General features: G+C 42.5%; 1 protein-coding gene across 1 annotated transcript in view; it reads right to left on the bottom strand.

Moving 5' to 3' along the window:
* The window catches only part of ADAMTSL3 (ADAMTS like 3), a 368,734-nt gene that overhangs the window by 132,948 nt on the left and 222,296 nt on the right, over window positions 1-13,490 (bottom strand). Inside the window, exon 15 of the mRNA XM_052659478.1 lies at window positions 11,467-11,551. Within this exon, the coding sequence (XP_052515438.1) occupies window positions 11,467-11,551 (85 nt within the window). The remainder of the gene's footprint in view (window positions 1-11,466; window positions 11,552-13,490) is intronic.

Here is a 13,490-nt window from a genome sequence, read left to right as displayed (position 1 = left end):
GCATGCTCAGTTGTGTCCAACTCCACAACAGAAAAGATTTTTTTTTAAAGAGCAATTCAAGGGACTTCTCTGACGGTCCAGTGATTAAAAGACTTAGTAGTCCAATGAAAGGGTGCAGGATCAATCCCTGGTCAGGGAATGCCACATGCCTTGAGGCCAAAAACCCAAAACATAAAAAAAAAGAACAATTCACTTATAAGAGAGCCTAGGCAGGAGATGATAAAACCACAGAATAAAATGGAAAACTACAGAGCTGAAGAAACAAACTGTGAAACATTATTAGAAACTAACAATTCAGAACCAAGAGAAAAAAATAAAAGAAACATGGCTGAAGGTCAAATTAATAATATAGAAGCAAGACTTGGAAGTGAATGCAGTGTTGAGAGAGAGAAAGAGAAGTTTTAAAGCAATTAGAGGGGTGAATGGAGGGCTGGGCTACAAAGGAAGCTTCTGGGTGATGGAGATGTTCTGTATCAAGAATGGGGCTGGGGTTCTGTGTTTCGTGTCCACCTGTTTAAACTCATCACTTTAGACAGACACAGATTTTGTATGTAAATTATATCTCTCTAAAATTGATTTTAATGCAGTTTTTAGAGATAAAATGAGAGAGAATCCAATATTGAAGATAGTTGGATTCTTCAAGTAGAGGTTTCAACACAAGAAACAGAAAAAAAAGTTCATAAATAAAATATGTGAAAAATGTGCCTAAAATACAGCCTGGAAAGGTTACACTGTCTTCCAGGAAAAAGTGATACAAAATGATTAACATAAAAACCTAGAGCTTTCAGCAGAATGCCCTCCCTAAAGATGCCCACACCCTAACCCCTAGAATATATGAATATGCTATTACATGGCAAAAGGGATTCTGCAGATGTGATTAAGGTTATGGACCTCAGGATAGGGCGATTTTCCCAGTGGGCCTACTCACACAAGTCCTTAAAAACAGAAAGAATCCTCTGGCTGGAGTTAGAGAGATGTAGCAGAGCACGAGGCAAGAGGGAGAGCACGAGAGGCACTCAACCCGCTGTGGCTCCGGGACGGAAGGGCCAGGAGCCAAGGCAGGCAGGAGGCCTCCAGAAGCGGGAACAGCCCCCGGCCAAGAGCCAGCGAGGAAATGGAGATCTCAGCTCTGCAACTCCGTGGATCTGCACTCTGCCAACTGCCTGAATGAGCCTGGAAGTGGATTCCACCCTGGGCCTCCAGAGAAGAGATCAGGCTGACAGATGCCGTGATTTTAGCCTAGTGGGATTTATAGAAATCAGCTAAATCTATTTGGTTTCTGACCCACCAAACTGTGAGATAATACATTTGTGCTGTCTTAAAGCACTGTTGCTGCTTTTGCTGCTAAGTCACATCAGCCGTGTCCTACTCTGTGCGACCCCAGAGACGGCAGCCCACCAGGCTCCCGTCCCTGGGATTCTCCAGGCAAGAATACCAGAGTGGGTTGCCATTTCCTTCTCCAGTGCAGGAAAGTGAAAAGTGAAAGTGAAGTCACTCAGTCATGTCCGACTCTTTGTGACCCCATGGACTATAGCCTACCAGACTCCTCCGTCCATGGGATTTCCCAGGTAAGAGTACTGGAGTGGGTTGCCATTGCCTTCTCCAGTCTTAAAGCACTAAGTTTATGTAAATGAATATACTTAAAAACTAAGACTTTGAGGATGAAAAAAAGAATTCCATAAGCATCTAGGTACAAAAATCAAGTCCCTTATAAGAATAAAGTCAGGTGGACTTCAGACTCAGCAACATTCAAAACCAGAAAAAGATGAACAAAAGTTTTGAGAGAGAGAGTTGGGGTCCCAAGAATATTATGTCCAGTCAAACTGCTATTCAAATACAAAGGCAATAATTTCCTGTTATATAGCAACAGTAATAGTACCAACCTAATGGGGTTAGGTTGGGATTAAATGAGATGTCAGAGTGAAAAGTTCAATAATTACAACAAAAATGACAACTAACATTAATTACATTGTTATTTGTGTGAGACATTGTTCCATGTACTTCACATATGTTTTATCATTTACTCATAGCAATAACCCCATCAGGAAGTATTATTATTATTCCCATTGTACAGATGAGGAAACTGAGGATAATTTATCAAAGATAACATAGTAGCTACTGGCATTATTTTACCCTGCCTCAGCAGTATCATAGGTGAGAGATGCAATTTGAGATCATCCAAGATGACAATCAAAGGAGCCCAGGAAAATCTGACAATACTATTTTGGGGCATTTATTTTTCTGATTTCAAAAATGAATAAACAAACACCAATATCCACTAAAATATTTTTTTGCTATTAAAGAAGAATGTAACATATATCTGTGAAAGGAAAGCATATTTTGGGAAAATATATTATCAGAAACAGAAGGAAATGCTACAGCATCTCCTTAAAAGTTTATGACAATAAAATTCAAGGAAATGTTCTATAAAACAAAAGATAAATGAAGAGATTAAGAAAGTCAAAACATGAACTCCCGTGGTGATCCAGTGGTTAAGAATCCATGTGCTAATGTAGGGGACTAGGATTCGATTTCCGGTTTGGGAAGAAACCACATGCTATAGAGCAACTAAGCCCGCGTGCCACAACTGCCGAAGCTTGCACCCTAGAGCCCATGCTCCACAACCAGAGGGTCCTCCGCAGTGAGAAGCCTGCACGCTGCAACTAGGAAGGCCCTGTTCGCAGAAACGAAGACCAAGGCAGGACAAAAACAAACAGAACACTCAAAACATGGCCGGAAAAAATCTCTGACTTGGTTGAGAAAAGGCTGAATAAACACAAAAATAATGCAAAGTTTGCTCTATGACAGAAGAAAATCCAAATGAATTAGTAGGAAATACATTCATGGTAAGGACAGTAAATGTTTGTTTGAAGGGCAGATGTGCATCCAAAACATAGAGGAAAAAAAACACAAAAAGGTGAGGGAAGTATCACATGTTAAAAATAGCGAAGAGATTCAATACACAGAGTTGATGAACCTTTAGAATAAATAAGAAAAACAATAGAAAAGAGGCACAAATACAACAGAAGAAAACTTTCATGCACCCAAGAAAGATTTCAATCCATGTCCCCAAAATTCTCTTTACCAAAATTTGAAAAGAAAATAATACCTGGACTGATTTTTAAAAAATTCTCTAATTGTAAGTATATGGAGAAAAATCTTATGTCTAAGTTAAAAAAAAAAAGGGTTCACAACACAAGTATAAAGGACAGTTTAGGTATAAAGAAGATAATTAAACAAGAGTTCATACATCTGCTCATTTGAGGGTATAAGAAAGGGACTCTTAAATGCAGAGGATCTGAAAGATTTATGCCATCTATATAATCTCCCAGAAAAAAAATGCACAAAGATACACTTCAATTTAATGAGAATTTAATTTTTAAAATTACCATGGGATAAAAACAGAAATAAGATTCAGCACTGCCTGAACACTGCAGTATCTTTTGTTTAAATTTTAAAGAGGAAATTTGATGGTAGGAGTTAAATGCCTTCAATGTGTCCATCTCAGAGAAGGCAATGGCACCCTACTCCAGTACTCTTGCCTGGAAAATCCCACGGCCGGAGGAGCCTGCGGGGCTGCAGTCCATGGGGTTGCTAAGAGTCGGATACGACTGAGCAACTTCACTTTCACTTTTTACTTTCCTCCATTGGAGAAGGAAATGGCAACCCACTCTAGTGTTCTTGCCTGGAGAATCCCAGGGACGGGGGAGCCTGGTGGGCTGCCGTCTCTGGGGTCGCACAGAGTTGGACACGACTGAAGCGACTTAGCAGCAGTAGCAGCAGCAGCAATGTGTCCATCTTCTGGCCCCCAAATTCCACCCCAGCAAATGTGTCCTAAGGAGACAATTAGAGATGCAGAGAGGGGCAATTTGAGATTTGCTACAGTTTTATTTATTATAGTGAATAATTAGATACAAATTGCAGAAGGCCAGAAAGATCTTTCTAAAAATGTAATTGTTATGATTACATCACTTGTTAAAAATCCCTAAATGACTCTCACTGCCTCCAGGTGAAGTCCAAATCCTTTATGAGCTATGGAAGGCCTCCAAGACTTGCCCACTTTCCGGGCTGTCATTACCACCTCCTTAGCCTCCAGCCCCCTCTCCTCACTCAGTACCTCAGTGTGCAGGTGCGGTGGCTCCCATGGATCAGTTGGTCTACATACAACCTCAATGCCCGGCGTGCTGTTCTGATACCCATGTACATCTTAAGGCATCACTTCGTGTACCAGCTCTCCCAGGAAGCCATCCCTGAGCTTTAAGCCTCACAACACAGCAATCTAATCGCTAACTTCTCTGTCTGCCCTATGAGACCAACCCAAGGATGGGACAGCCTTGAATTCAGTTCTCCTAACACAAAATTGGAGCTCTTCCTCTTATCACAGGCCAGAGCATCACCATCCGCCACTTAGTAGATCTGAAATGTTGGAGATAATTCCTTAATCTAAACATTTGTTTCTTCATCCCTAAAATGAAGCTAATAATAATGCCTCCTTATGGGGTCATTGTGAGAATTGGATCAGAATTAATCCATACAACACTGAGGACACAGTCTGGCACAAAGTCCTCAATATTAGTTGTTACTACCATTGTGAGAAAAACAGAATGTCTAAAATATAACCTGATTCAATTTGAGCAAACACAAATAGAGACGCTAAAATGGCAGTGGAAAATACACGAAGTGTTCTGAATCTGTCTCATTTCCTTGGTTCTCATACATGCTAAACGGGAGGGAGGGCAGTGTGACTAAGGAAGCTCTGTGAATCCCATAGAAACTAGGAAGCCTCCAGGGAAGAACTTTTAAAGCAATGATGAACCATATCAACTGTCAACACATTCCACAGCTGAAAGCTAACACGGTTAAAACTGCAATTCCCCTGGCTTTGCTTTATAAGCTGTAATTTTTATTTTCCTAATTAGAAAGAAAAGCCTTTTGAACATCCGTTCTCTATGTAAAGTCAGAGCTTGAGCCACGGTAAACCACAGAGACAGAAATATTTATCTTCCCCAGGCGGCTTTGGCAGGCATTCTTCAGGGATACAAAACACAGCTATGTTCATCTTCTTGCTCACTGTCAACAGGCAAGCATCCCCAAACCACAAAAGACTAGGGGAATAAAAGGATGAACAGGAAGCTGAGATATGTTGTGGTTTTGTTTGGAAATCAAGGGAATGACTAGAGTCAGAGTGGTGGGAGGAAACCATAAACTTCACACTAGACAGCGAGAACAGGGCAGCAACTGCCAGGCAGCGTGAATTATAAAGGAAACCTGCAGAGAGACCACAGAGAGAGGGAGAGGGATGGTGCGGAGAGGCAGCCATTCAGGCCCAGGAACAGGTGCTGGGGAGGAAGAAGCAGTCCCACAGGAGAGGGCGGATCAGCTTTGCTCAGTGAATGTGAACAGGAAGAGCCGCCACCAAAGTCAGGTGGGGCTGACAGCACCTGCAGGCTTGAGGATGAACATGGGGCCAGACCCTGCTGCAGCGTACACGATGTGGCCCTTTCCCAGTTAGGTAAAGCTTAAGAAAGAGCCTGGTTTCCTTGGTGGCTCAGTCGGTAAAGAACCTGCCTGCCAGGGCAGGAGACATGAGTTCAATCCTAGGGTCAGGAAGATCCCCCAGAGAAGGGAATGGCTACCCACTCAGTATTCTTGCCTGGGAAATCCCATTGACAGAGGAGTCTGACAGGCAACGGTCCACAAATAGTCAGCTATGACTGAACAACCAAAACCACCACCACCAAGAGGGACCCTAGAGATTATCTGATCCGATAGTTCCCAAATTTGGATGCACAGCCCCCCTCTCCAGTCACCCAGGGTGTTTGCTAAAACATGCTGCTGACAAATCCATAGAGCTGGAAGTAGAACAGAGATGACCACGGGCTGCAGGGAAAGGGACAAGGGATGGGGAGTCAGTGCTTCCTGGGTACAGAATTTGTGGTGGGGATGATGAAAACTCCTGGAGACGGATGGTGGTGAGAGTTGCACAATAGCGTCAATGTACTTAACACCAGTGAACTGAACACTTAAAAAGGGTTAAGATGCTCCATTTTAGGTTATGTCTATTTTACCACAATTTTAAAAAGAACTGGCAGAGCCAAAAGAAAAAAAATATGCTCCCAGAATGCCTGATTTGGTGAGGTCCAGAAATCTGCATTTTAAATAGCATTACAAGTGCTTCTAAAAAAGCAATCTGAGGACCACACTTTAAAAAGTGGTATTGTGGGAACTTCCTTGGTGGTCCAGTGGTTAAGACTCCAAGCTTACAATACAGAGGGCACAGGTTCCATCCCTGGTCAGAGAACTAAGATCCCACATGCCATGTGGCATGGCCAAAAAACTTTTTTTACAGTGGTATTCTGATGATCAAAAACAGATCTTTCTCTTTTAAAGATACACACTTAAGTATTTATGAATGAAATGACATGCTGTCTGGGTGTGCCTCAAAAAATGCCCCACTGTGGGTGGAGACAGTGGTGTGGATGAAACAAGAGTGACCCTGAGTTGATAACTGTTGCAGTTGAGAGTCAGACTCATGGGTGGGGCTGTCATACTGTTCTCTCGTTTTTCATACAGGCTTGATATTTTCCATAACCAAAAAAAAAGCTTTTTCAAAATCCAGGTGGGTGCCATTCCCAGCAGAAAGGAGAACGTAGTTAAGGTGAAGGAGGCACCTCGTTACAGTCAAGGAACAGCCAAGAGCAGCGAATGCTGGAGCACCTCATTCCAGTCTAAGCTGGGGGTGGGGGGGTTGTGGTCAGAGATGAAGCTGGTAGTCAGGAAGGGTGATACCTGCCTCACTATGACTTGTTGGCTGGTGAACAAGCATAAGTCTTCGGGAAATGGGGAAACATTGGGATATGATGAACACTGTAAGAAAAGATTAGACTTCTGCCTTAGCCAGACTGGGTGGATCTGAGGAGATCAAAAGTGAAAGTGAAAGTCACTCAGTGATGTCTGACTCTTGGCAACCCCATGGACTGTACAGGCAAGGAATTCTCCAGGCAAGAATACTGGAGTGGGTAGCTGTTCCCTTCTCCAGGGGATTTTCCCAACCCAGGGATTGAACCCAGGTCTCCCACATTGCAGGCAGATTCTTTATCAGCTGAGATCATCAAGTAGGGAGCAAATCAGAAGGCTGTGGTAGGTGTCCTGGTAAGTGACTTCGAGACCTGAACAAAGGTGGCAGTAGGGATGGAGAGAAGGAGAGCTGCAATGGAGAGTTTAGTAGATATGACTTCACAACTCGAGTTAATTATAGACAGGGGAAACATGAGCAAGAGGCAAGAATGACTGCAAGCTTCCAGTCTAGGGAACTGACAGCAAAGCCTTTAACCAAGAGAGAACATGCAGAAGGATTAGCAATGGCAATCTAATTGTGTTTTTTTAAATTAATTTTTATTGGAGTATAGTTTACAATGTTGTGTTAGTGGCTACTGTATAGCAAAATGAATGAGCCACACATGGAATATTGCTGTGCTGTGTTTAGTTGCTCAGTCATGTCTGACTCTTGGTGAACCCATAGACTGTAGCCCAGTAGGCTCCTCTGCCCATGAGGGTTCTCCAGGCAAGAATTTTGGAGTGGGTTGCCACTGCTTTTTCCAGGGGATCTTCCCAACCCAGGGATTGAACCCAGATCTCCTGCATTGTAGGTGGATTCTTTGGCATCTGAGCCACCAGGGAAGCCCCATGGAATATTACTCAGCCATAAAAAGGAACAAGATTGGATCATCTGTAGACGCATGGGAAATGTGGACCTAGAGAATGTCATAAACACTGAACTCAGAAAGAGAAAAAGAAATATCATCTATTAACACATACATGTGGAAGCTAGCAAATGGTATAGGTGATCTTATTGACAAAGCAGAAATAGAGACACAGATGTAGCGAGCAAATACTAGATAACATCTAACTGTGTTCTGAGAGGAGACCCTGGCAAGATGTGTCATTCAAGACTGAGAGCTCCCTGACCATCCTTGCGTGAGAGCTACAGACTCCCTTGCAGGCGTCCAAGTTCCTTTTCTTCTCTAGATTCCATCCCTTACAGAACCATAGGAGATCAGAGCTGGGAGAAGCTTCCAGTAGCATTTAGCCTAACACCCTCCTTGTACAACTGAGAAGTCTAGAGATGGTAACTGTCTAAAACCCCTATGACCTTTTTAATATGTTTAAGGTTGCCCTAACTTCAAATGAAAAGCAACAACAAAAATCAAATACATACTTATAACCCTTCCTTTTCATCAACTTGACTACCAGTCTTTCTTCTTGAGTAGTCAAATACCCATTGTCCCATTTCCTTGTGATTCAGAATTCATTCCTTAAAGATCTGCAGTGTTTTACTTCTCTACACTTTGAACACGACTGCTCTCAAATTAACTGAGTTTGCTCTGCCAGGGACTGTCTGATGCAGGCCCTGGTTATAAGCAAGGTGAAAAGACAGCCTTCAGAATGGGAGAAAATAATAGCAAATGAAGCACCGGACAAAGAATTAATCTCAAAAATATACAAGCAACTCCTGCAGCTCAAATCCCGAAAAATAAATGACCCAGTCAAAAAATGAGCCAAAGAACTAAACAGACATTTCTCCCAAGAAGACATACAGATGGCTAACAAACACATGAAAAGATGCTCAACATCACTCATTATCGGAGACATGCAAATCAAAACCACAATGAGGTACCATTTCACGCCAGTCAGAATGGCTGCTATACAAAAGTCTACAAGTAATAAATGCTGGAGAGGGTGTGGAGAAAAGGGAACCCTCTTACACTGTTGGTGGGAATGCAAACTAGTACAGCCACTATGGAGAACAGTGTGGACATTCCTTAAAAAACTGGAAATAGAACTGCCTTATGACCCAGCAATCCCACTGCTGGCCATACACACCGAGGAAACCAGAATTGAAAGAGACACGTGTACCCCAGTGTTCATCACAGCACTGTTTATAATAGCCAGGACATGGAAGAACCTAGATGTCCATCAGCAGACGAATGGATAAGAAAGCTGTGGTACATATACACAATGGAGTATTACTCAGCCATTAAAAAGAATACATTTGAATCAGTTCTAATGAGGTGGATGAAACTGGAGCCGATTATACAGAGTGGAGTAAGCCAGAAAGAAAAACACCAATACAGTATACTAACGCATATATATGGAATTTAGAAAGATGGTAATGATAACCCTGTATGTGAGACAGCAAAAGAGACACAGATGTATAGAACAGTCTTTTGGACTCTGTGGGAGAGGGAGAGGGTGGGATGATATGGGAGAATGGCATTGAAACATGTAAATTATCATATGTGAAACGAATCTCCAGTCCAGGTTTGATGCATGATACAGGGTGCTCGGGGCTGGTGCACTGGGATGACCCAGAGGGATGGGATGGGGAGGGAGGTGGGAGGGGGGTTCAGGATGGGGAAACACATGTACACCCATGGTGGATTCATGTCAATGTATGGCAAAACCAATACAATATTGTAAAGTAAAATAAATTAATTAATTTAAAAAATTAAATTAACTGAGGAAGACTTTGTCAAACAAAACAGCTTTTCCTCAGTCCCCGGAGCTGTTCCTTGGTTTCCTGTGAGGTCTGGATACTACCTGCTGCACCTCTCCTTTAAGGCTTTGCCCCCTTGCTCCTTCTAACCGTGAGCCTTCCTTGGATCTATTCCTTCCTCTGTTGATGACTCCTACTCTTTCATGATCCACATTTTTTTTTTTTTTGAACACATGATCCACTTTTAAAAAATATTTATTGATTTGGCTGCACTGGCTCCTTGTTGCAGCATGGGGGATCTTCAATCTTCATCTTCAATCTTACTTGTGACATGTAGGATCTTTTTAATGTCAGCATGCAAACTCTCAGTTGTGGTATGTGGGCTCTAGTTCCCTGACTAGGAATCAAACCTGGGCCTCCTGCATTGGGAGCTTGGAGTCTCAGTCACTGGACCACTAGGGCAGTTCCCAAGGTTGACTTTTGACTCCACTTTTTCCTCTAAACCTCCACACTTCCATCATGAGCCAAACACTCCTCTCTTCAGTCATTATTCTGGGGTCATTCACCTCACGGTGTTCACAATGTCTTCTGGGTTCACACCCAGATGTTCTGCACATGTCCTAAGTGTGATATGCCAGTTCTCTTGGCCCCCTTGGCCAGTGGAAGCAAGGTGCCTTCTCAACGAAAAGGAATCCATGTGCCCATGGGGCTCACTGCTGGGTTGTGCCACAGTGAAAAGGGATATTGACAGATGAGGGCCTGTTCTGAAAGGAGCAATGGGGTTGGTAAGGGATTTAAAAACAATACACAAAAACCGCTGAAAATGAACTTGGGAAAGATAGTACTCTAGGGATTCAGTTTTCTGCAAATTTGTGAAAACTTGTCACGTGGGATGAGGCATAGATGTATTTTTTTTCTGTTTCAGAAAGCAGAAATTGGAAGGAGGTTATATTTTGTCTCAAAAGGAAAAAAATACTGCAAATAACTCAGGTTGTTCAATCCAAGAAAGAGCTCTCAATGCAGTGAACTGTGCCCTTGCCGAAGGTGTTGAAGAGAGAGACTGGCCACCCAGCCTCTGAGATCCGCTTTCCTCTGACCTCCTGTGGATTGTTCTCCCTGTGACAGCCCGTCAGCACGGCAGGCCTCACATACCTGATGCGGAATCAGCTGTCCTGTCCAATTCCTCAAGTATCACTGATGCTGTTTTGCTTCTAGATTCCTGGGAGAGATTCAACGTCTTTGATTCCTTGCTCTCTTTAGGTCCCCATACCTTCACCTCCAGAGTGTTTCTTGACATGCTCTTGATACTCTGTCTCCATGGGTACCATGACAGCCCAAGCTTGCCAAATCCCATGTGGACAGAAGTCATTGGATTTTTGATCTCTCTAGAGTAAGCCTGGCCTTCTCATTTTATAAGTAAGGAAAATGAGACACAGAAAAATGAAAGACTTGTCTAAGCTCACATGGTTACAAGTGGTGGTTCTAGGCTCCAAGACTCCTGGTGCCATGTTCTTCCGTGCCCCAAACCACAGCAGCTCTGGGAGTTCTCCTGATAATCACTCAGGGCATTGTGTTACATTTCAGCTTAACTGGTTTGATAAACATTGACCATGTCTTATCCATGGAATGATCAGTTTATTTGGTTAACACTGTTAAACTGGTCTTTGGTCAAATCATTTGGGTTAATCTAGATCTAGATATTACCCCCAATCTGGTAACTGTAACAGAATACTGAGTCTGCTTTGAGTTAAAAGGCACTGTTCTTTCCTGTGCTTCTCGTAGATGCTGCCAAAGTAAGACTGCTGAATTGTGCAATAGGAGAATTCTAGCCAGTTCAGGCTCTCTAGAGTCTGCAAATCCAGGTCATTTGGATTTGAAACATATCATTGTCCTCCAATGAGTACAAAAATGACATATATCATGTTAACTGGCTAGGCCCTGAACACTCCCATAAAAGGTCCTGGACTCACGTTGGTTCTTCTGTTGCTATTCTGGTTTCTTCTAGTTCTTGAGCTTGCTTCAGCCAAGGTGATTTAGCTTCCACTGGGCTTTTTTCTAAGGAAAAAGGAACATAAACAACAAGCTTAATTACTGTTAATCATTCAAGAGTTGGACATGTGATTGTAATTTATTGGAGATTTCATCAAATTTTTTTTTTCAAATGAACAGTGCATGAAGTGGCTTCTAGACGGAACCAAAAATTTCTGTCATGTATTTTTTAAATTAACACATTATCAGAATGCAACCAAACAATCCCATGACACAGTTGAATACATTCTCCAAGTTAGCATAAAAACACCTTTTATAAATCAGTACCAATCTCTATTGTTCACATATTAAAGCTCTGATTTCAACCAGATCAGTTTGCTTTCTTTTGCCACACAGTTTTTGCCCACTGAGTGAAGACATTAATAGCGACAAGCAAATAACATAGAAGGCTTAGAAAACTGCAAGGAGGAAAGTCTGTACTATGGTTTACTCAAACTTTAAAATGTTGTAGTTGTTAAGAGAGATGATTACCAATTACAATTGGCCTGCAGGAGCAAGCTGGTGCCCTTCTCTGTCCTTTGACGCTTCCTAAGATGTGAAGAAAGCATCTAATTATGAAGCGAGAAGGGAAATAATTTTGGACTGCTTTGGAGAAATCACAGATGCTAAGAAAGTGGCTATAAAAGTACCACTGACTGCAGAAAAGAAGGAGAAAAGACTTCCCTGAATAAGTTATATAATCTGTATTTGTACCTTGCATGGAAACCAGTGATTTTTCCAGAAGACAGACATCATGAAAGAAACGAAGAATTGGTTGCTTATGAGGCTATTTGTACGAAGAATGCACCCAGAAATCATGAAGAAGAATCTTACCATCCTCTCTGATGGGCTAATAAGGACGGTTCCTTGGCACTGACACTTGGGAGTAATTCTTTTTCCATTTCCAAAAGGAAATACTTGTCACAAGGATTGGTAATACCTTACTAAAGTGCGTGTATGGAAATAATCCTGTCTAGAGGGGAACACATACATACCCCAGAGGTGGTGCCAAGGTTTGCTCACCCATGGATGCTACCCATGTCTGCTAATTCATGCAGAACAAATGGAGCCACACAAAAATTTCTGAGTCCATCTATAAATCTAGACTGGAGATTTAGTCTATAAATCTAGACTTTCAGTCTAGAAAGTTTTCTTTGTTCATGGTAGACGATAGGACGTACGATGAAGAGGACACTGTTCCTTCCTCTCTGGTGGAAGGCAGGTAGGAATCTTCCTATTCCTCTCTCTCTTCATCTTCCTCCTCCTTTTTCTTCAAAGCAGGCACTGCATCCTGTAATTTTATGTCCACTTCTTTCTGGAGTTATTTCTCATCTGATCTCCAGTAGCATACTGGGCACCCACTGACCTGGGGAGTTCATCTTTCAGTGTCCTATCTTTTTGCCTTTTCATACTATTCATGGGGTTCTCAAGGCAAGAATACTGAAGTGGTTTGCCATTCCCTTCTCCAGTGGACCATGCTTTGTCAGAACTCTCCACCATGACCCGTCCATCTTGGGTGGCCCTACACGGCAAGGCTCATAGTTTCATTGAGTTAGACAAGGCTGTGGTCCATGTGTTATGTCCACTAAGAAATGTTAATATAAGCCTACACAGACAGGAGCCACTGTACCTATACAGTAAGTCTCCTACATCCGACCCTTCGAGATGTGAACTTCCAAAGATGTGAATGTGCATCTGGTTTAGCAAGGAACTAGAACTTGTGCCATAAACATCAGGCAGCCTGTCTTCCATATCCTATTGCCAACAATCCTTCAGCTCGACCATCTCCCACCCCCCCTCCCTCCTCCAGTCAGTAACTCTTCTTGCCTGTTCAATTGATGTCAGCCCATGTTCTACACTACTGTACTTCTTAAGGTACTTACTGTAAGATTAAAAGTGTTTCATTTATGCCAGTACCATACTGTCTTGATGACTGGATGGGATGGGGAGGAAGGTGGGAGGGGGG

Source organism: Budorcas taxicolor, chromosome 21, assembly GCF_023091745.1.
Source record: "Budorcas taxicolor isolate Tak-1 chromosome 21, Takin1.1, whole genome shotgun sequence".
Taxonomy (NCBI): domain Eukaryota; kingdom Metazoa; phylum Chordata; class Mammalia; order Artiodactyla; family Bovidae; genus Budorcas; species Budorcas taxicolor.
The sequence above is the reverse complement of the archived record's forward strand: the minus strand, read 5'-3'. Positions and strand labels throughout refer to the sequence as shown.